The 24,335-nt window shown below is 41.7% G+C and overlaps 1 protein-coding gene across 1 annotated transcript in view; it reads left to right on the top strand.

The window, feature by feature from the left end:
• LOC139553201 (metabotropic glutamate receptor 7-like) overlaps positions 1-24,335 on the top strand; it is a 420,178-nt gene that overhangs the window by 314,649 nt on the left and 81,194 nt on the right. Inside the window, exons 8-9 of the mRNA XM_071365256.1 lie at positions 21,921-22,123; positions 22,413-23,145. Of these exons, the coding sequence (XP_071221357.1) occupies positions 21,921-22,123; positions 22,413-23,145 (936 nt within the window). The remainder of the gene's footprint in view (positions 1-21,920; positions 22,124-22,412; positions 23,146-24,335) is intronic.

Genomic DNA, 24,335 nt, shown 5'->3' on the forward strand with positions numbered 1-24,335 from the left:
AGTCTCAGAGCTCTACGGACAATTCCTTCGGCCTCATGGCTTGGTTTTTGCTCTGACATGCACTGTCAACTGTGGGACCTTATATAGACAGGTGTGTGCCTTTCCAAATCATGTCTAAGGAATTTAATTTTACCACAGGTGGACACCAATAAAGTTGTAGAAACATCTCAAGGATAATCAATGGAAACTAGATGCAGCTGAGCTCAATTTCGAGTCTCATAGCAAATTTATATCTTTTATAAATATGCCCAAAAACTCTTATGTCATTGTGGGTTATTGTGTGTACATTGATGAGGTAAAAATATTATTTAATCCATCTTAGAAAAAGGCTATAACCTGATGAGGACCAGAGGGCGCTATTTACACTTTTGGGGAAAATCGTTCCCAATTTAAACGGCCTCGTACTCAATTCTTGCTCGTACAATATGCATATTATTATTACTATTGGATAGAAACCACTCTCTAGTTTCTAAAGCCGTTTGAATTTTGTCTGTGGGTAAAACAGAACTCTTTTGGCAGCACACTTTCTGACCAGGAAGTGGAAAGTCTGAATTCGATGCTCTGTTTAAGGACCTGCCTATAAATGGGCATGATACGTATGACTATACGTGCACGTCATACACCTTCCCCTAGATGTCAAGAGGAACTGAGAGAAGAAATGAGTTGATTATCTTGGCCTGAGATGGAATGAACCCTCTTGGAATGATGTGTCCTCCATTTTAGGTTATTTGGAAGGCTCGTGGAGGGACCTGTAATTGCCTTCTGAAAAGCTGAAGCTGAAAAGCTGTCGGGCGAATACTATCTCCGGCTTTGATTTTATTTGATACATGTCACAATATCATCGTAAAGTATGTTTTTTCAATATAGTTTTATTAGAATATTGATATTTTTTCGGGACGTTAGGCGTGTTGCGTTGTCTGTGTTTGTTGACGATGGAGAACTACTTGCCACTTGGCTAGTGCGCTTGCTAATTCAAGAGGGACAAAGGACATTCTAAAACCAAACAACGATTGTTCCCGACAAAGGACCTCTTGTAGAACATTCTGATGGAAGCGCATAAAAAGTACGACTCATTTTATGATTCTATTTCATATATCTGTCGAACTGTGTACTATTAGTTTTGCGCTCAGGTTTTGGTCACTATCTCGCCATAACCTAAGCCTTATGTCGTAAATAAGTTATTTTTAGAATTCTAACACTGCGATTGCATTAAGAACTAGTGTATCTATCATTTCCTATACAACATGTATTTTTTTGTAATGTTTATGAATAGTTATTTGGTCAGAATAGGTGAAAGTCTAATAGAAATATCCGCACATTCTGGGAAAAATATGCTACGTTAGCACAGTGTGTAACCACTGATTTCAGCTCTAAATATGCACATTTTCGAACAAAACATAAGTGTATGTATAACCTGATGTTATAGGACTGTCATCTGATGGAGCTTATCAAGGTTAGTCAAAAATTATATATCTTTTGCTGGTTTGTTACGATCGCTAACGTGCCTATTGCTATCGCTAACGTGCCTTGATGAATGAATGCGGTAGTGTGGTAGGCTATTGTAGTAAGCTAATATAATGCTATATTGTGTTTTCGCTGTAAAACACTTAAAAAATCTGAAATATTGGCTGGATTCACAAGATCTTTGTCTTTCATTTGCTGTACACCATCGATTTTTCAGAAATGTTTTATGACGAGTATTTAGGGATTGCACGTTGGTGTCTGTAATTACTCTGGCTGCTTCCGTGCTATTTCTGATGGTAGCTGTTATTGTAGCTGCAATGTAAAACTGATTTATAGCTCAAATATGCACATTTTTCGAACAAAACATAGATTTATTGTATAACATGTTATAAGACTGTCATCTGATGAAGTTGTTTCTTGGTTAGTTTGGTTGGTTCTTGGTTAGTTAGGTTGGCTTTGTGCATGCTACCTGTGCTGTGAAAAATGTCTGTCCTTTTTTTGTATTTGGTGGTGAGCTAACATAAATATACGTGGTGTTTTCACTGTAAAACATTTTAAAAATCGGACATGTTGGCTGGATTCACAAGATGTGTATCTTTCAAATGCTGTATTGGACTTGTTAATGTGTGAAAGTTAAATATTTCAAAAAAATATATTTTGAATTTCGCGCTCTGCCTTTTCAGTGGAATGTGGGAGGAGTTCCGCCTGCGGAACCCCAGAGCCAGACAGGATAACATAACAAAATGTTGAAAAAGGGAAGGGGTATGAATACTCTCCGAATGCACTGTACATGCATAGGCCATGTAACCTCCGTTGTTTACTAGAAGGAAACGGAGGAGGTACGAAAGAGAAAGCTGGAAAACCAGAGACCTGTCAAATATAGATAGAACCTTGGAGTCAAACTGTATTATTAACTTCACTTTGGAGTCGCCAGGCACAAACTCCAAACAGAAAGTGTGTACTGACTGTTTTTTCGAGATCCCAACCGCACTTGGCTGATGCCAAGTCCATGAGCAGGGCGGTCTTTTAGAAAAGGAAGGACCTTTATGTCCTGAGACTCCAATGGTTCAAACGGAGGCTGACACAGAGTGTCCAGGACCAAGGCCAGGTCATAGGTCGTATAGGCTTAGACACTGGTCTGAGGCGACGCCCTCCTTTCAGGAACCGCACTACCAGAGGATGAGACCCCGGGGTAGAGCCGTCAATCCAAGTGTAACATGCCAAAATGGCTGCCATGTAAACAAACCTGTGGAAAAATAAATGTTCTTCTAAAATAAAAAAAAACTCTTGCAAGAACATCAAAATGTCCACCAAAGAGCTATGAAAAGGAGGATGTCCTTCAACCTGCCACCAACCCTCAAACACCACTTAGATGTATTCAAATCCCCTCACAGAGGGTGTCCTTGAAGTGAAACCTCAGAAATATTTTGTGGTGAGGATGTGGGGCGGCAGGTATTGCAAGATCTAATCCCCGAGCTGACAAGGTAAAACTCTGTCGTTCTGCCCCCTGAACAAGGCAGTTAACCCACTGTTCCTAGGCCATCATTGAAAATAAGATTTTTTTCTTAACTGACTTGCCTCGTTAAATTAAGGTTAAATAAAAACTACTATAGATGCTTGAAAATATGCATCCTCAGATTGATGGACATGAACCAACTGCTGGGACGCACTAAATGTATTAGCCGCCGAAGCGGCTACCCTTGGACACCATAAGTCAAATTTCTTAAACTCGGTCCTCAGGATCCTAAGGTGGGCACGTTTTGGGTTTTGCCTTGACACTACACAGATTTGATAGGGCAAAACACTTAAATGTGCACTCCTTAGGGTCCCGAAGACCGAGTTTGGGAAAACCCTGCCATAGGCCATAGGGTAAGAGCGTCCACCAAATGACTCAAAATGTCACCGTTGACCGCCAAATAAAAAGGCGCTGTTCGTCCTTCTCAGTGGTGCATGACATCGAAGCCCTGTATATGAAAAGGTTCGGGTTTCCAGATATCATATGTCTCCTAGTAATAATCAAGATGTGGAGGGGCGTTCAAGTGCATTTTCCCAGCAGGAAGGTCGTATTGCACGAGTTCTCAAAAGAACGTGAACACAGCAAGAAAGTACTGCTACTTCCTGTTTTTGCTTATCCTCGGAAGGGACTGCATGGATTCCGGAGCTGAGCCTAACACCCAATACACATTCTCCTTGCTTCGGTAGGCTATTTGTGACATAGTCAACCAGAGATGACACTGGTCCTCCGGAACCAAACAGCCTTTCTCTCCCTCAGGGCCACCGTACACAGTTCATTTTTTTCAAAGAGAGTTGCCTTCTCCAGTAACCCCAATCGTCCTAAGAAATCAGCAGTACCTCAAAGTCTTAATTCAGCCGGTGACACCGGTCACAAGAACTGGCCCGAGCCAAGGCAGCCTTAGCCTGTTTCCACCCCAGGCAAACAGGACAACACTTGTGAGTATCTTTAACTTTCACTGTGAAACCACAAGCCCTGGGGCACGGTCTGAGGTTATTATCCATATGGATAGGCTTTTGAACTTACTCTTACCACTGGCTATCTTACTCATGTGAGGAAGCACTGGCTACACAAAACAGAGAAGAAGTGGTAGACGTTTAGCAAGCACAAAAAGCAATACCAAGACCCAAAACTGACATCAAGGGGACAAGTATTCTCTTACCACTAACAGACACCTAAGTCAGAGCCGAATCTCCTAGTCTTTTCCGTGCTTGTAAATTGTATGAGACGTTCTCCTTCAGGTGAGCTGAAGAGCAAAAAATTGAGGAAATTAATGTGAGAGGTATAGTAACTAAACACTCAGCCCAGAGGTATAGTAACTAAACACTCAGCCCAGAGGTATAGTAACTAAACACTCAGCCCAGAGGTATAGTAACTAAACACTCAGCCCAGAGGTATAGTAACTAAACACTCAGCCCAGAGGTATAGTAACTAAACACTCAGCCCAGAGGTATAGTAACTAAACACTCAGCCCAGAGGTATAGTAACTAAACACTCAGCCCAGAGTTACAGTAACTAAACACTCAGCCCAGAGGTATAGTAACTAAACACTCAGCCCAAAGGTATAGTAACTAAACACTCAGCCCAGAGGTATAGTAACTAAACACTCTGCCCGGAGGTATAGTAACTAAACACTCAGCCCGGAGGTATAGTAACTAAACACTCAGCCCAGAGGTATAGTAACTAAACACTCAGCCCAGAGGTATAGTAACTAAACACTCAGCCCGGAGGTATAGTAATTAAACACTCAGCCCAGAGGTATAGTAACTAAACACTCAGCCCAGAGGTATAGTAACTAAACACTCAGCCCGGAGGTATAGTAACTAAACACTCAGCCCGGAGGTATAGTAACTAAACACTCAGCCCGGAGGTATAGTAACTAAACACTCAGCCCGGAGGTATAGTAACTAAACACTCAGCCCTGAGGTATAGTAACTAAACACTCAGCCCAGAGGTATAGTAACTAAACACTCAGCCCAGAGGTATAGTAACTAAACACTCAGCCCAGAGGTATAGTAACTAAACACTCAGCCCAGAGGTATAGTAACTAAACACTCAGCCCAAAGGTATAGTAACTAAACACTCAGCCCAGAGGTATAGTAACTAATCACTCAGCCCAGAGGTATAGTAACTAAACACTCAGCCCAGAGTTATAGTAACTAAACACTCAGCCCAGAGTTATAGTAACTAAACACTCAGCCCAGAGGTATAGTAACTAAACACTCAGCCCAGAGGTATAGTAACTAAACACTCAGCCCAGAGGTATAGTAACTAAACACTCAGCCCAGAGGTTTAGTAACTAAACAGAGAATGTTGCTGCATTTATATATGAAGGCATTCCACTCACACCATAGAGAGAGAAGTAATTCCATTGACACATACAATGACTCATATGCACACGCACACACACACACACACACGCACACACACACATGCACACACACACGTTGTGTTCTTCTATCCTAATGGGGACCTAAAATGTATTTCCATTCAAATCCTATTGGTTGTTAATACCGAGTGACGGACTGAAAGGGAACCAAGTCACCTGTGACTGAATCGTGTCCTACGATTTTATGACAAGGCGATCTCTTGTGGACAGATGCATGTAGCATACTGTAAAGTAGCAGCTGTCTACAGGCTGTGGGATGAGACCCCTAATGAGGAACTGAACATTGGACAAAAAATCACCATTTGAATGTGCGAGAGAGTCTCTCTGTTTAGAGGGGTGGAGACTTCATTAGTCGCCTTAGTACATTTTTTTATGTACTAATCTCCCCACCCCCAGAACTTAATCGAGCATCTGATGAAATTACGCAATATTTTAGTTCTGGGTGTATGAGATTAAGGTTAAGGATGTCACGAAAGACTAAACACTAGTAAAGCTATTTAGAGTATTTATAATCTTAGGTACTATGTCATATATCTGATTACGAATGCAGAACAGGGGACTTGCATTTACGTGCATGTGGATATTTCACAATTTGGAGAGATGTGCTTTTGAGATGTGTTTCAGATTGTCAGATTTTCCCTGTGATGTTGCTGTTTATCTACTGAGCAGGTGGATGGAGAGAGTGAGTGGGAAGCAATGGAGGGATACATGGATGGATGGAGGGTGGGATGTGAGATGAGAACCAGGAAAATGCAGAGAGACAGAGAGAGACAGAGAGAGACAGAGAGACAGAGAGACAGAGAGAGAGACAGAGAGAGAGAGAGAGAGAGAGAGAGAGAGAGAGAGAGAGAGAGAGAGAGAGAGAGAGAGAGAGAGAGAGAGAGAGAGAGAGACGGAGAGAGAGACGGAGACGGAGAGAGAGACAGAGAGAGAGGACAGCAGCCCTGATGTTTCTGGTCTACCACAGTGAGAGAGATAAAGGAAGATGAACTTAGAATCTTAGCTCCACTGTAAATACATCCAAAGAGATTGATGTCCCTTTAGCACACTTACCTCAGTGCAGACTACTGTGCCATTGTTGTGCATGTCATCTTGGTACACTTCTATGGGAAGTATTTGAGGATTTTTTTTATCCCAAGGATCCACTGATCCTCAATGTTCTTTATGTCGTTGGGTTTGGAGGATTGTGCGTGTTGGTGGAGTTAGGTGTTTGACGTGCAGCATGAGAGAGAGAGAGAGAGAGAGAGAGAGAGAGAGAGAGAGAGAGAGAGAGAGAGAGAGAGAGAGAGAGAGAGAGAGAGAGAGAGAGAGAGAGAGAGAGAGAGAGAGAGAGAGAGAGAGAGAGAGAGAGAGAGAGAGAGAGAGATAGAGAGAGAGAGAGAGAGAGAGAGAGAGAGAGACAGAGAGACAGAGAGAGAGAGAGAGACAGAGACAGAGAGAGAGAGAGAGAGAGAGAGAGAGAGAGAGAGAGAGAGAGAGAGACAGAGAGAGAGAGAGAGAGAGAGAGAGAGAGAGAGAGAGAGAGAGAGAGAGAGAGAGAGAGAGAGAGAGAGAGAGAGACAGAGAGAGAGACAGAGACAGAGACAGAGACAGAGACAGAGACAGAGACAGAGACAGAGAGAGAGAGAGAGAGAGAGAGAGAGAGAGAGAGAGAGAGAGAGAGAGAGACAGAGACAGAGACAGAGACAGAGACAGAGACAGAGACAGAGACAGAGACAGAGACAGAGAGAGACAGAGAGAGAGAGAGAGAGAGAGAGAGAGAGAGAGAGAGAGAGAGAGAGAGAGAGAGAGAGAGAGAGAGAGAGAGAGAGAGAGAGAGAGAGAGAGAGAGACAGAGACAGAGACAGAGACAGAGACAGAGAGACGGAGAGAGAGACGGAGACGGAGAGAGAGACAGAGAGAGAGGACAGCAGCCCTGATGTTTCTGGTCTACCACAGTGAGAGAGATAAAGGAAGATGAACTTAGAATCTTAGCTCCACTGTAAATACATCCAAAGAGATTGATGTCCCTTTAGCACACTTACCTCAGTGCAGACTACTGTGCCATTGTTGTGCATGTCATCTTGGTACACTTCTATGGGAAGTATTTGAGGATTTTTTTATCCCAAGGATCCACTGATCCTCAATGTTCTTTATGTCGTTGGGTTTGGAGGATTGTGCGTGTTGGTGGAGTTAGGTGTTTGACGTGCAGCATGAGAGAGAGAGAGAGAGAGAGAGGGGATGGAGGTAAATCATGTTTTTTTTCTTCTTCAGTGTGTCTTTCAGGAAGTAGATTAGATGGCTGCTCTGAGTGGTTCTTCTGTTGTTGCTGTTTTTGGGGAACTGGAATGCCTGACCAATCAGCCTTCCTGCCGAATGCGTAATAGGACAGTTCGACGTGGGTTTATTTCATTCCCCCAGTCCCCAGGTGACAGACAGTCAGCAGTTTCCTCACTCAGAGTTGGAGAGGCATAGTTGTGTGGGTTTGTGCCTCTGGCTAGAATGGATTGAAGTTGAACATGTAGCTAGATGTAGTAGGCTAATGTGAACTAGCTGGCCTGGTGCACCGTTGCCCACGAACGGACGTTTGGCTAGCGAATAAGCGTTTTAGCCTAGGACAACGATAACTAAAAACCGTGTATGACTGAGTCATAGACCGTTTAGGCAATATGAAAGAGAGGAGGATGGCATTTGTCTACAATTAGGGTGAGTCAACATGTTTTTTTCTACTTGTAAACACACATGTAAATCAGTACCATGGACAGCCACATCATATTTAGCTGACGTTGATTGAACTAAATCGTTGTTTTTTTTGGTAGCTTTTAGTTGTCACTGTATAATATTAAGCCTAGGTGATTAGATTATGTTGAAATAGAGCCCCACAGTGGAGGTGTCATAATACCCATAAAACCTAGCAGTCAAACAGAGAAATAGTTCCAATCATTTTCCCACCATTCATTCTTCCCATAGACAATTTTAGAACCACTTCAAATAAGGGCCGTGTTTAGTGTATGCTTACCCTGGCGTGACATTTTGATAACCATGTAAATCTCTCTTAGACAACGTGACTTTTATCAATATATTGAACTCATATTTACTCTCACATCCGAAAAATGCTAATTCGTCCCCAGGGTGACAGACAAACAGCCAGGCAGTTTCCTCACTCAGAGAGTGAGAGAGGCATAGTTGTGTGGGTTTGTTATGGAAAAAACACAAGTTGTAAATTAAAAGTTTTACCATGCTTTTAACTAAAATATAATCTGCCTGGGTCTCAAAAGTAGAGCAGGGAATGTTTCCAGACTGGGCCCTAGTTAGATTTGAACTGCATTGTCTTTAACTAGAGCCCAGAGTTATTCTAGGTTAGGTTATACAATACAAAGGAAAATCCCTTCATCTTATTTATAATATTCATGACCCTTTTACAGGCAGATTTTACGGTATTTTGCCTGTGAAATATATATATATATATGCCATTGTTTTTTAGAGCCCAATTCATCCCAATTTTGTTTAAGCCTTTCATATCTCCCGTGCACATGTCGGCAAGTGTAGGAGTGGGAGTAGACTTGGGCGGATGTGGGTGGACGTCTATTTTTAGTAAATCCATTGAATATACACCAACACTGAGAATATCCATTATTCATTTGTTTTTAGACAGGTCCTACGAAACATTATAAGACTAATAAAATGTATTTTCAAAAGAATAGAATAGCATATGTTTGAGGTTACTGGTCTGTGCATCCTAGATGGCCGTGCCATGCATATGAAATCAATAGTTGTTTTGACAAGACACACTGTTAGGCTAACCTGATCTGAGTCAACAAACATTTTATAGTAGGCTAAGAACATAATGAAATATCACATAAAATACAAATCATATTTTTCTTCACGCAACGTGCATCATGTCAAAGTGTCATATACAGTATTTTAAAAAAAAGTTATATTTCAAAAACAGAGCCCAAGGCAAGCCAATTATATATATTTCATCTCTTTCATACCTTCACTCTGATTTGTTAGGGAGCAGGTGTAAAGGGACATACCCTCACTCTGCTTTGTTAGGGAGCAGGTGTAAAGAGTCATACCTTCACTCTGATTTGTTAGGGAGCAGGTGTAAAGAGTCATACCCTCACTCTGCTTTGTTAGGGAGCAGGTGTAAAGGGTCATACCTTCACTCTGATTTGTTAGGGAGCAGGTGTAAAGGGTCATACCTTCACTCTGATTTGTTAGGGAGCAGGTGTAAAGGGTCATACCTTCACTCTGATTTGTTAGGGAGCAGGTGTAAAGGGTCATACCTTCACTCTGATTTGTTAGGGAGCAGGTGTAAAGGGTCATAACTTCACTCTGATTTGTTAGGGTGCAGGTGTAAAGAGTCATACCCTCACTCTGCTTTGTTAGGGAGCAGGTGTTAAGAGTCATACCCTCACTCTGCTTTGTTAGGGAGCAGGTGTAAAGAGTCATACCCTCACTCTGCTTTGTTAGGGAGCAGGTGTAAAGAGTCATACCTTCACTCTGATTTGTTAGGGAGCAGGTGTAAAGAGTCATACCTTCACTCTGATTTGTTAGGGAGCAGGTGTAAAGGGTCATACCTTCACTCTGATTTGTTAGGGAGCAGGTGTAAAGAGTCATACCTTCACTCTGCTTTGTTAGGGAGCAGGTGTAAAGAGTCATACCTTCACTCTGATTTGTTAGGGAGCAGGTGTAAAGGGTCATACCTTCACTCTGCTTTGTTAGGGAGCAGGTGTAAAGGGTCATACCTTCACTCTGCTTTGTTAGGGAGCAGGTGTAAAGGGTCATACCTTCACTCTGCTTTGTTAGGGAGCAGGTGTAAAGAGTCATACCTTCACTCTGCTTTGTTAGGGAGCAGGTGTAAAGGGTCATACCTTCACTCTGCTTTGTTAGGGAGCAGGTGTAAAGAGTCATACCTTCACTCTGCTTTGTTAGGGAGCAGGTGTAAAGAGTCATACCTTCACTCTGCTTTGTTAGGGAGCAGGTGTAAAGAGTCATACCTTCACTCTGCTTTGTTAGGGAGCAGGTGTAAAGAGTCATACCTTCACTCTGCTTTGTTAGGGAGCAGGTGTAAAGAGTCATACCTTCACTCTGCTTTGTTAGGGAGCAGGTGTAAAGAGTCATACCCTCACTCTGATTTGTTAGGGAGCAGGTGTAAAGTGTCATACCTCACTCTGCTTTGTTAGGGAGCAGGTGTAAAGGGTCATACCTTCACTCTGCTTTGTTAGGGACATGAGAACTTGTTCTCAACTAGCCTATCTGGTTAAATAAAGGTGAAATAAAATAAATAAAAATATGCTTAATTCTACTTGAAGGTAACAGTTCTCACTGTTGTCCTTAGGTGTTAGTTTCCACGTTATCCCCCGAGGTCTAACAGACATGGATGGACGTTGAATACTGACTTGTATCCTGGTGACCTGGCTGAGAAAATAATAGCAATCTGCATTTGAGTCTCGTGTTCATATTTCACAACCTCTGAAGGCTTTTGGAGTTGCATATTTAGGCTAAATTATAGCATGCTAAATGTTTCCGGCTCGTGGGAAGTGACAAAGAGCTCTTATAGGACCAGGGCACAAATAATAATATAATTTGGCTCTTTATTTAACCATTTTACATATAAAACCTTATTTGTTAATTGAAAATTGTGAATGACTCACCACAGGTTAATGAGAAGGGTGTGCTTGAAAGGATGCACATAACTCTGCAATGTTGGGTTGTATTGGAGAGTCTCAGTCTCATTTTCCAAACACAGTCTGTGCCTGTGTTTAGTTTTCATGCTAGTGAGGGCTGAGAATCGACTCTCACAAAGGTACGTGGTTGCAAAGGGCATCAGTGTCTTAACAGCGCGATTTGCCAAGGCAGGATACTCTGATCCAGAAATCTGGCAGTGGCTTCTGATTAAATTCAATTTTCACAAACCACTTGTTGCAATTTCAATGAGGCACTCTTGTTCAGATATCGGTAAGTGGACTGGAGGCAGGGCATGAAAGGGATAACAAATCCAGTTGTTTGTGTCATCCATTTTGGGAAAGTACCTGCGTAAATGCGCACCCAGCTCACTCAGGTGCTTCACTATATCACATTTGACATTGTCCGTAAGCTTGAGTTCATTTGCACACAACAAATTCATACAATGATGGAAAGACCTGTGTGTTGTCCTTGTTATTGCAGACAGAGAAGAGCTCCAACTTCTTAATCATAGCCTCATTTTTGTCCCACACATTGAAATTAGTTGCGGAGAGTCCCTGTAATCCTAGATTCATATTATTCAGACGAGAAAAAACATCACCCAGATTGGCCAGTCGTGTGAGAAACTCATCATCACGCAAGCGGTCAGACAAGTGAAAATTATGGTCAGTAAAGAAAACTTTAAGCTCGTCTCTCAATTCAAAAAATGGTGTCAATACTTTGCCCCCTGATAACCAGCGCACTTCTGTATGTTGTAAAAGCGTTACATGGTCGCTGCCCATATCATTGCTATTGATATGGGCAGCTCTTGCTCTCTTGCACCCCAGTATCTCTACTTACACATCATCATCTACACATCTATCACTCCAGTGTTAATACTAAATTGTAATTATTTCACCTCTATGGCCTATTTATTGCCTTACCTCCCTACTTTTCTACATTTGCACACACTGTACGTAGATTTTTCTATTTTCCGTTTGTGTTATAGACTGTACGTTTGTTTATGTGTAACTCTGCCAGGTCGCAGTTGTAAATGAGAACTTGTTCTCAACTAGACTACCTGGTTAAATAAAGGTGAAATATATATTTAAAAAAAAAAAAAAAATCATTGCATAGTGCAGAAAATACACGAGAGTTCAGAGGCCTTGCTTTAACAAAGTTAACCATTTTCACTGTAGTGTCCAAAACGTCTTTCAAGCTGTCAGGCATTCCCTTGGCAGCAAGAGCCTCTCGGTGGATGCTGCAGTGTACCCAAGTGGCGTTGGGAGCAACTGCTTGCACGCGTGTTACCACTCCAATATGTCTCCCTTTCATGGCTTTTGGCCATCAGTACAGATACCAACATGAGCAGCAGCTATGTTTGGCTACATACGGACCGTTAGTGGAATTCCCGCGAGAGAGTAACGGTTAATGTGATTGGATGATAATTATTTGACTAGGCTACCTGTATTTGACATTGTGTTGTTATTTCGCTGAACACTAGATGGTTTAATTGTATTTTTTGGCAGTGAAACAAGGCTACTCAGGCAAGAATAAAAACTCACCCAAATGTATTGCCCCGTTGTTTGAAAATGTTTGAAAATGTGAAGATTTTTTATTTTTATGTGAATCACATTTTTATTTGGCGTACCCCAGACGGCATTAAGTGTACGCCTGCAGACTACCTGCCGTAGAGGAATGGAAGGCCAATGGTGACTTTAAAACAGTTACAGAGTTTAATGGCTGTGATAGGAGAACACGGTGGATGGATCAACAACATTGTAGTTACTCCACAATACTAACCTGAATGACAGAGTTAAGGAGGAAGCCTGTACAGAATACAACTATTCCAAAACATGCATCCTGTTTGAAACAAGGCACTGAAGTAATACTGTAAAAAATTGTGGCAAAGCAATACACTTTTTGTTCTGAATACTGAGGCTTATGTTTGGTGCAAATCCTATACAACGCATTACTGAGTACCAGTCTCTATATTTTCAATCATAGTGGTGGCTACATCATGTTATGGGTATGCTTGTAATCATTGAGGATTGGCAGAGTTTTTCAGGATAAAAAAATAGGCAGAATAGAGTTTAGCACAGTCAAAATCCTAGAGGAAAACCTGGTTCAGTCTACTTTCCACCAGACACTGGGAGATTAATTCACCTTTCAGCAGGACAATAACCTAACTGGAGTTGCTTAAAATCTAAAAATATGTTTCCACTTTGTTATTATGGGGTATTGTGTGTAGATGGGTGAGACGTTTAATTTTGATTTAATCCATTTTGAATTCAGGCTGTAACATAACCACATGTGGTAAAAGACAAGATGAAATACTTTCTGAAGACACTGCATGTCAGTATCTCTCCTTATCCCTTCTCTGAAGGAATATTTGTGATTCTCTAGTTGATTTACATCACCCAGAGGGAATTTATCCACTTGCTCAGTCAATCAACCAATCATTATGATCTAGAGTGATTGTTTTATTAATTTACAGTACATTTTGATGAAATAGTGCTGGAATAAAATAGAGCCATGTTATTGTTTGTTTTTATCACCACTTATTGTGAAAGATGAAAGATTGTGAAAGGTAATTGAAAGATGAAGACATAACACTTAATCATCCCTTTCATACTGCTTGATATCAGTACATACAATTGAAATATATCATTGTGTCCATTGGTTAATGAAGCTAACAACGTAAAAATATCCCTGGGCAATCAAGAACATTTACAGAAAAAGGCAAAATTAAGACATTAAAATGTATTTACTTGGATAAAGTTGTTTGCAGTTAGCCAGTTAAGCAATGTGTGGATAGGCTTAAACTGTGATGCCAATGCAGAGTAATGATTTATGAGATCTTTGATCATGAACAATATATAATTCAGTTATAAACTGTTATTTTGGATTGTTTTACTCCTAACCAGGGATGGAAACTAAGGATTATGGGCACTGGTCAGCCTGACTAGTAGACTGCATTTTTTAAACATATGTGTCATGCAATATTTGAAAAGACAAAATGTCACTAACCGTCAGTGTCATGTGTTCATGAATGTCTAGGGAAGCCATGCTTCCACAAACATGGTTGCCAAGGAAAAATCACCATGAAAAGATAATAACATACAAAATATTGTATCTTTTGCCTCTCTGTTTTTCATAAATGTCCTACAATTTGCAGGAAGCTGAATGTATCTCACCGGAGAAAGCATCCAAGCGAACTCAACAGCTGCCTGGTCAAAAAAAGAGTGACATTGTTGCTGCACGTAGCATTGAATGCCAGGCAAGCCAGCGAGAATTTGGCCTCCCTTGATAAAACAAATATGAAATAATAGCTGTGAATGGTCCTGGCGCACCAAAAAAAGTACAAAGGGAAGCCAGTTTGGATTTGGCTTCACACCAATCACATCAGAAGCCAAACGTCATTGACAGAAAACTTGAATTGTTGCATCTCATTGTGTTGTTGTCCTCCGGTGGCTGGCTAGCTGGCTAACATTGTCCCTTTACTAAATTAGTCATGGATGGAGATAAGGATTTGGACTTCAAATCAAATGGTAGTAGTCACATGCGCCGAATACAACTGCTTACTTACGAGCCCTTAATCAACAATGCAGTTTTAAAAAATATGGATAAGAAGAAGAAATAAAAGTAACAAGTAATTAAAGAGCAGCAGTAAAATAACAATAGTGAGACTATATACAGGGGTTTACCGGTACAGAGTCAATGTGGAGGCTATATACAGGGGGTACCGGTACACAGTCAATGTGGAGGCTATATACAGGGGGTACCGGTACAGAGTCAATGTGGAGGCTATATACAGGGGGTACCGGTACAGAGTCAATGTGGAGGCTATATACAGGGGGTACCGGTACAGAGTCAATGTGGAGGCTATATACAGGGGGTACCGGTACAGAGTCAATGTGCGGAGGCACCGGTTAGTTGAGGTAATATGTACATGTAGGTAGAGTTATTAAAGTGACTAGGCATAGATGATAACAACAGAGAGTAGCAGCGGTGTAAAAGAAGGGGAGAGGGGAGGATGCAAATAGTCTTGGTAGCCATTTGATTAGATGTTCAGGAGTCTCGGGGGTAGAAGCTGTTTAGAAGCCTCTTGGACCTAGACTTGACTCTTCGGTACCGCTTGCCGTGCGGTATCAGAGTTAACAGTCTATGACTAGTGTGGCTGGAATCTTTGACAACTTTTAGGGTCTTCCTCTGACACCGCCTGGTATAGAGGTCCTGGATGGGAGGAAGCTTGGCCCCAGTGATGTACTGGGACATACGCACTACGCTCAGTAGTGCCTTGCGGTCGGAGGCCGAGCAGTTGCCATACCAGGCAGTGATGCAACCAGTCAGGATGCTCTCGATGGTGCAGCTGTAGAACCTTTTGGCGATCTGAGGACGCATGCCAAATCTTTCAGTCTCCTGTGGTTTTACTTAATTTTCCGTACTGGCCCATAATTATAACGGTGATTCTGATTCAACCATAGGTGAAAAATATGTAAAAAAAATAAATAATACATTTTAAAAAATGCATTGTGCCCCTGGCCTGAGGATGGAAGTTGAACATGTAGCTAGATGTAGTAGGCTAATGTGAACTAGCTGGCCTGGTGCACTGTTGCCCATGAAAGGACGTTTGGCTAGCGAACAAGCGTTTTAGCCATGCAGCCTAGGACAACAAAAACTACAAGTGTGTATGACAGAGTCATAAACCATTTAGTCAACATGAAAGAGAGGAGGATGGCATTGGTGTTTCTCTACATATTTTTTCTACTTGCAGGAACCCACACACACACACACATACAGAGAAATCAGTACCATGGACAGCCACATCATATTCAGCTGACATTGATTGGACTAAATCATTTTTGTTATCTGTGGTTGTCACTGTGTTAGACGAAGCATAGATGAGCCCTACAGTGGAGGTGTCATAATACCCACACAACCTAGCAGTCAAACAGGGAAATGGTACAAATCATTTTTTTCCACCACTCATTTTTCCAATAGAGAATTTTAAAATAAGGTCTGTGTTTCATGTATGCTTACCCTGGCGTGATGTTTTGATAACCATGTAAATCTCTCTCGGACAAGGTGACTTTTATCAATATATCGGGTCTATTTATTCTCAGATCCGAAAATACTGATTACTATCAAAGTAGACATCATACAAAACTACAAATCCCTGCTCCTTCAGGTCATCTCTAGCTGACACTTTTGCTAACAGTTATCATGTCAAATTAAAACTTGCACAAAACAATTAACAACATTTTCAATTTAAAGAAGTTTAGTGAATTTATCCATTACTAAATTGAGCTAACATTAGATTGTTAATCCAGAGATTCTTACCTTAGCCTCGATTCAGCTATCTCGTTCATATCATCATGGCATTTGTTGTTCTTTATGATAGCCACATTTGCAACTACTTAGCATTTCATTTTTTGTGAAAAACCTGCTCGTCCTGTTCAATACAGGTGAATACATTGATGAAGTCACCTTTTCCCAGAGAGAATTACACGGTTATCAAAACTTCATAGCACTTATTTTAAGTGTTTCTAAAATCCACCATGGGAAAAATGGTGGGAAAACTATTGGAACCATTTCCTTGTTTGACCGCTAGGTTTTATGGGTAATAAATCAAATCAATTTGTATTTGTCACATGCACGGAATACAAGAGGTGTAGTAGACCTTACAGTGAAATGCTGAATACAACAGGTGTAGTAGACCTCACAGTGAAATGCTGAATACAACAGGTGTAGACCTCACAGTGAAATGCTGAATACAACAGGTGTAGTAGACCTTACAGTGAAATGCTGAATACAACAGGTGTACTAGACCTTACAGTGAAATACTTACTTACAAGCCCTTAACCAACAATGCAGTTAAAAAAAATTTTTTAATGTAAAAATAAATAAATAAGTACAAAATGTAAACAACAAACGGTTAAAGAGCAGCAGTAAAGTAACAGTAGCAAGGCTATGTACAGCGGGTATGTGAGGGGGCACCGGCTAGTCGAGGTAATTGAGGTAATATGTACTTGTAGGTAGAGTTTAAGTGACTATGCATACATAATAACCAGAGAGTAGCAGGAAGGGTTGGGGGGGAAATGTGAATTGTCTGAGCAGCCATTTGATTAGCTGTTCAGGAGTCTTATGGCTTGGGGTAGAAGCTGTTAAGAAGCCTTTTGGACCTCGACTTGGCACTCCGGTATTATGACTCATACTGTGGTCCTCTATGGTGGTAGAAAAGTGGAGGAAGTGTTTTCTTTGCGACTTGCGGTAACTCTCCATGGTTCTAAATCAGTAGTTGTTCCGTTGTCCGAAAATGCCGGAAACATGAACCTTCCTTGACCATGCTGTAGGCCATGTACAGTGCCTTGCAAAAGTATTCACCCCTATTGGCATTTTTTCTATGTTGTTGCATTACAACCTGTAATTTAAATTGATTTTTATTTGGATTTCATGTAATGGACATACACAAAATAGTCCAAATTGTTGAAGTGAAATTATTATTATATATATTTTTTTTTTATATTCTAAAAAAAAAAAAAAAGGAAAAGTGGTGAGTGCATATGTATTCATCGACTTTGCTATGAAGCCCCTAAATAAGATCTGGTGCAACCAATTACCTTCAGAAGTCACATAATTAGTTAAATAAAGTCCACCTGTGTGCAATCTAAGTGTCACATGATCTGTCACATGATCTAAGTGCATATATACACCTATTCTGAAAGGCTCCAGAGTCTGCAACACCACTAAGCAAGGGGCACCACCAAGCAAGGGTCACCATGAAGACCAAGGAGCTCTCCAAACAGGTCAGGGACAAAGTTGTGGAGAAGTACAGATCAGGGTTGGTTAAAAAAAAAAAATATCAGAAACTTTGAACATCCCACAGAGCACCATTAAATCCATTATAAAAAAAATGGAAAGATTATGTCACCACAACAAACCTGCAAAGAGAGGGCCGCCCACCAAAACTCACAGACTAGGCAAGGAGGGCATTAATCAGAGAGGCAACAAAGAGACCAAAGATAACCCTGAAGGAGCTGCAAAGCTCCACAGCGGAGATTGGAGTATCTGTCCACAGGACCACTTTAAACCATACACTCCACAGAGCTGGGATTTACGGAAGAGTGGCCAGAAAAAAAGCCATTGCTTAAAGGAAAAAATTAGCAAACACGTTTGGTGTTCGCCAAAAGGCATGTGGGAGACTCCCCAAACATATGGAAGAAGGTACTCTGGTTAGATGAGACTAAACTGAGCTTTTTGGCCATGATGGAAAACGCTGTGTCTGTCGCAAACCCAACACCTCTCATCACCCAGACAACTTCAAACATACACTCTGACCCTGTTCAATGAGTCAAACTGATTAAAGAATCCAGCAGTACCAAAAACACCCTCTCTCTCTCTCTCTCTCAAACACACACACACACACTAAAAGTAAACAATTGTTTTAATAGTAATTTCACAGGCTTTTTCACCTGGGAATTATCTGTAAACAATGTTTAACTTTTTCACTGTCTGTATTTCACCTGTTATAATTTGTGCAAATAAATGAAACTAATTTGAATCTATAGAGCAGCTTGAGGTGATACAGTCTACTGTGTGCTGAACCCACCTCTGTTCTCTCTGTCTCTTTCTCTCTGTCTGTTGCTGTCTGGGTTATGTCTGTTGTGGTCTCAGTTTCTTGTATGTTATTGTCTCCTTTGTCTATCCTCTTCTGTTCTTCTGGTGTGTCTCTCTCCATCTTATCCTACTCTTCTGTTGATGTCTCTATTTTGTCGGTTGTGTCTCTCTCCATCTTATCCTACTCTTCTGTTGCTGTCTCTGTCTTGTCTGGTGTGTCTCTCTCCATCATATCCTACTCTTCTGTTGCTGTCTCTGTCTTGTCTGGTGCGTCTCTCTCCATTGTATCCTACTCTTCTGTTGCTGTCTCTAAGTCTTGTCTGGTGTGTCTCTAGTTTCTCATCAGAATGGGGTCAAGGGGATACTTGTTTTGGGGTCACCTAAAGTATCCCCTAACCCTGGCTGCTGCTGTTTTCAAGGGCCTGCTGTTTTCATCTGTCTTCCTCCTTGGCTCATATGCAAAATAGCAACATGTCAGTAGTTTGTTTTAAAGTTACGGTGTACTGACATGACCAGGGCAACTCAAATGTAAAGACAAATTAAAGGGCACATATAACAGAGCAACACAACTCCAAACATGACAGATAAGAAGCTACAATGATCCTATGCCAAGAGTATTCAACACTTACCCTACGAGGTCCAGAGCCTGGTCTATTCGATATGATAATTAATTGCACTCACATGGTGTGCAGGTCTAAATCAGTTAGAGGGGAACAATAAAAATAAAATAAAAACAGTGGAACTAGCTTTGATGTACAGAGTTGAGTTTGAGGGCCGTAAGCTATATGAATATAAAGGCACCTTAACCCCCCAAAAAATAACTGTAGAATGGAATAAGTTAAGCCTCCCGAGTGGCGCACCGGTTGAATTGGAGTGCTAAAGGCGTCATTACAGACCCGGGTCCAATCCCAGGCTGTGTCGCAGCCGGCCGCGACCGGGAGACCCATGAGGCGGCACACAATTGGCCCAGCGTCGTCCAGGTTAGGGGAGGGTTTAGCCGGCTGGGATATCCTTGTCCTAGCGGCTGGGCGCATGCACGCTGATTTCGGTAGCCAGCTGTACGGTCTTCCGGGTTAAGCGAGCAGTGCTGCTTGGCGGGGTTGGAGGACGGATGGCTCTCAGACCTTCGCCTCTTCTGAGGCAGTGATGGGACAAGACTGTAACTACCAATTGGATATCATGGGAAAAAGTACAAAAAGAAAGGAATATGTTATGAGACCTCTACCAGCTAATGAGAGATTGACATTTGAGGACACATATTTAAAGTCAATGTTTTGTTCACCTACAATCTAACCACAAAACTGGACATATTTCCCCCTCTCTTTCTGGCTGCCCTCGCCTTTCCCTTCTAAGTTCAAGTTTGTTTACTTGTCATGTACACGTGATAAACATGGAGTACACATTGCAATGAAATGCTTACATACAGGATAACCTCTTGACAAAGCAACAACAATAGAGAAAGTAATTTGATGGCCACTCCAATACCTTGACTTTGTTGTCCTTAAGCCATTTTGCCACAACTTTGGAAGTATGCTTGGGGTCATTGTCCATTTGGAAGACCCATTTGCGACCAAGCTTTAACTTCCTGACTGTCTTAAATGTTGCTTCAATATATCCACATAATTTTCCTTCCTCATGATACAATCTATTTTGTAAGGTGCACCAGTCCCTCCTGCAGCAAAGCACCCCCACAACATGCTGGTGACACCCTCGTGCTTCACGGTTGGGATGGTGTTCTTCGGCTTGCAAGCCTCCCCCTTTTTCATCCAAACATAATGGTGGTCATTATGGCCAAACTTGTATATTTTTGTTTCATCAAACCAGAGGACATTTGTCCAAAAAGTACAATCTTTGTCCCCATGTGCAGTTGCAAACCGTAGTCTGGCTTTTTTATGGTGGTTTTGGAGCAGTGGCTTCTTCCTTGCTGAGCGGGTTTTCAGGTTATGTCCATATACTGTAGGACCTGTTTTACTGTGGATATAGATACTTTTGTACCTGTTTCCTCCAGCATCTTCACATGGTCCTTTGCTGTTGTTCTGGGATTGATTTGCACTTTTCGCACCAAAGTACGTTCATCTCCAGGAGACGGAACGCGTCTCCTTGCTGAGTGGTATGACGGCTGCGTGGTCCCATGGTGTTTATACTTGCGTACTATTGTTTGTACAGATGAAGGTGGTACCTTCAGGCGTTTGAAAATTGCTCCCAAGGATGAACCAGACTTGTGGAGGTCTACAATTTTTTTTCTGAGGTCTTGGCTGATTTCTTTTGATTTTCCCATGATGTCAAGCAAAGAGGCACTGAGTTTGAAGGTAGGCCTTGAAATAGATCCACATGTACACCTCCAATTGAATCAAATTATGTCAATTAGCCTATCAGAAGCTTCTAAAGCCAAAACATAATTTTCTGTAATTTTCCAAGCTGTTTAAAGGCAATCAAAAAGGCAATTAGTGTATGTAAACTTCTGACCCACTGGAATTGTGATACAGTGAATTATAAGTGAAATAATCTGTCTGTAAACAATTGTTGGAAAAATTACTTGTCATGCACAAAGTAGATGTCCTAACCGACTTGCAAAAAATATAGTGGTTGAAAAATGAGTTTTAATGACTCCAACCTAAGTGTATGTTAACTTCCGACTTCAACTGTAATAATAACAGACATGAGCCAAGCATATTTACTTGTAGAATGGGTAAACCTGTGGCTAACTCTGCTGCTGCGAATGACTTTCAGTCTGTTCTGCACTCTCCACCTCATTCACTGCTGCTTGTTCAACCTGTTCAACCTGCTCGTCCTGTTCAACCTGCTCGTCCTGTTCAACCTGCTCGTCCTGTTCAACCTGCTCGTCCTGTTCAACCTGCTCGATCTGCTCAACCTGCTCGCTTTTTTGCCTCTCTTGGAGGAAGTTGAGAATTTCCATATTTGCTCTGAGTGACAGGCTTTACTGAGTGAGGACATTGACATCTAACCAATTGCTGTATGGGTGGGGAAGGGATTAAGGGTCCACTGCATTGTGGGTCCACTGCACTGTGAAATCACAGCAGTCACTCCAGGGCTTCTTTTTGTGCTTCCTAGCGCAGTATATTGGATTGTTTATTTTTGTCTTAAAAAATGTGTCAGTAAAACGTAAATGATACACGGCATTGCGCAAGACTTAGTGATGTAATGTGGGATAATGTAAACTCAAATCCGACTGGATATAATCAAATAAAAAATACTTGTTCTTAAAAAAAGTAATTTTCATTGTTCTACTCCTGTCTAACCTACTGCATCCATCCTGTGTTCCAGATCGAGGACATGCAGTGGCCTAATGGACAGACAGAGATCCCCAGCTCTGTGTGCAGTCAGCCCTGCAAGACAGGAGAGAGGAAGAAGACAGTGAAAGGCATGCCGTGTTGCTGGCACTGTGAACCCTGTGATGGCTACCAGTACCAGTATGATGAAACATCCTGCAAGCTGTGCTCCTACAGCATGATGCCCAACCCCAACAGGTGACAGACAGGAACACTATAGAAATAAGTTAAGGCTTGCAAAATTACACGAACGTTCCCAAAATTCCCAGGGATTTCTCTAAGACCTGGGAATATTGGGAAGGTTTCAGGAATTGTTTAACCCTAGAAAATTCTATAACGTTTTAGTGCTATCCTTGATAGAGTAGTATTAAAAAATATATATGTTTTACAGTGCAGTACAGTACTGCTTGTCTTCTTGTCATCAGTATGTGTATTTTTTTAATTGTGAAATAAAACATACTTAATCAATCAATCAATCTATTAAAAGGACGGCATGTCAGCCCATCCCCATTGTGAAGCTGGAGTGGCACTCCCCTTGGGCAGTGATCCCCGTCTTCCTCGCCATGCTGGGCATCATCGCCACCATCTTCGTCATGGCAACCTTCATCCGCTACAACGACACGCCCATCGTCCGTGCGTCGGGCCGTGAGCTGAGCTATGTCCTCCTCACCGGGATCTTCCTCTGTTACATTATCACCTTCGTCATGATCGCCAAACCCGACGTCGCCGTCTGCTCATTCCGCCGGATCTTCCTGGGTCTGGGCATGTGCATCAGCTACGCCGCGTTACTCACCAAGACCAACCGGATCTACCGGATCTTTGAAGGAGGTAAGATGTCGGTGACAGCACCCAGGCTGATCAGCCCGACCTCCCAGCTGGCCATCACCTCTTCCCTCATTTCCGCTCAGCTACTGGGTGTCTTCATCTGGTTCGGTGTGGATCCCCCTAACACCATCGTCGACTACGACGAACAGAAGAGCATCAACTCAGACCAGGCTAGAGGAGTGTTGAAATGTGACATCACGGATCTGCAGATTATATGCTCGCTGGGTTATAGCATCCTACTCATGGTCACGTGTACGGTGTACGCCATCAAGACGCGGGGTGTCCCGGAGAACTTTAACGAGGCCAAGCCCATTGGATTCACCATGTATACCACCTGTATAGTCTGGCTAGCCTTCATACCCATTTTCTTTGGGACAGCGCAGTCCGCAGAAAAGGTAAGGTTGATTTCAGATTGTTTCCTATTATTATTATTAATTATTATTATTATTATATTAATGGGCCTAAGTCTAGTCCTGGGCTAAAAAACGTAATATTCTCCATTGAAAGTGCGTATTTGTCCAAGACTAGGTTTAAGCTGTGTCTGGGCAACCAGCCAATTAAGTCATATTGGATCATTTTAATTTTAACACTGAGGGGAGGTTACCCGGTGGCAGTTGGCATATTTACTTGCACACTTTAATACTGGTTGCACCAATGTGCCAACACAAGACTTGGCATGGCAAATGAGACAAAACACTTGATTATATATGTGGCCGGTTAGAGGATCTAAGCCATTAGACAACACTTCCTACTTCACAGTTGGACAATTCTTTAAAACATTTTTTTGCAGAAATGCCTTCTTGAACATGTTGCTTAAATTACAAACTTGTATGGGATCCTTAAATACGAATACAATTTTTAAATTATGAGTTTAGCCAAGGAATAAGCACTGAGCCAAACAGAGGATCCATCCAAAGACAGGATCCATCCTGGCTAGTCCTGATTGGCTGAGATAATGGAGTTGTTGGACATGCCCTGAGAATTCCTGATTGGTCTGTCATGTCACAGGTTTCTTTCTATAATGTAATGGGTGATTCCCTGGTCAGTATATAGATCATCTTTGCAACCGCAGATATTAGGAAATATATAGATATGTACAGTATTGCTACAGCTCTCAAAGACATTGACAGATTGTTGCCATGAATTTAGCTGGGTTTAATTAGAGAGACTACTTTCTGGAGGACAATGCCATGCTGACTCACATGTGTTGACGTGTGGTTGGGAGGGGGCTGAGGTTTAAGAGATGGATGCGGCTAAGACTTAAGAACGATGATGCTGAATCGGACGTAAACAACATCTTTCAAAGGCTATTTTATAGTCTCTTAACTAAAGCTAAAGTTTATCAACTTTTAAAGCAGCACGACATAACCATATTTCCCTCAACTACAGTGGATAAGAAATTAACTTGCATTTGCTATAAGCCTCAATAGAGAAATTCAGACAGATATGCCATATTGCTGTGTGTGTCAGATGTCCATGTCCAGGCCATTAACAGTCTGATGTTACTATAATTGGTCTGTTTGCTAGCTGAAGGCAATCTAGACTCTCTTTCACCTCTGTAACTATAAGAGGATCAGCTCTTGTT

This window comes from Salvelinus alpinus, chromosome 2, assembly GCF_045679555.1.
Source record: "Salvelinus alpinus chromosome 2, SLU_Salpinus.1, whole genome shotgun sequence".
NCBI lineage: Eukaryota > Metazoa > Chordata > Actinopteri > Salmoniformes > Salmonidae > Salvelinus > Salvelinus alpinus.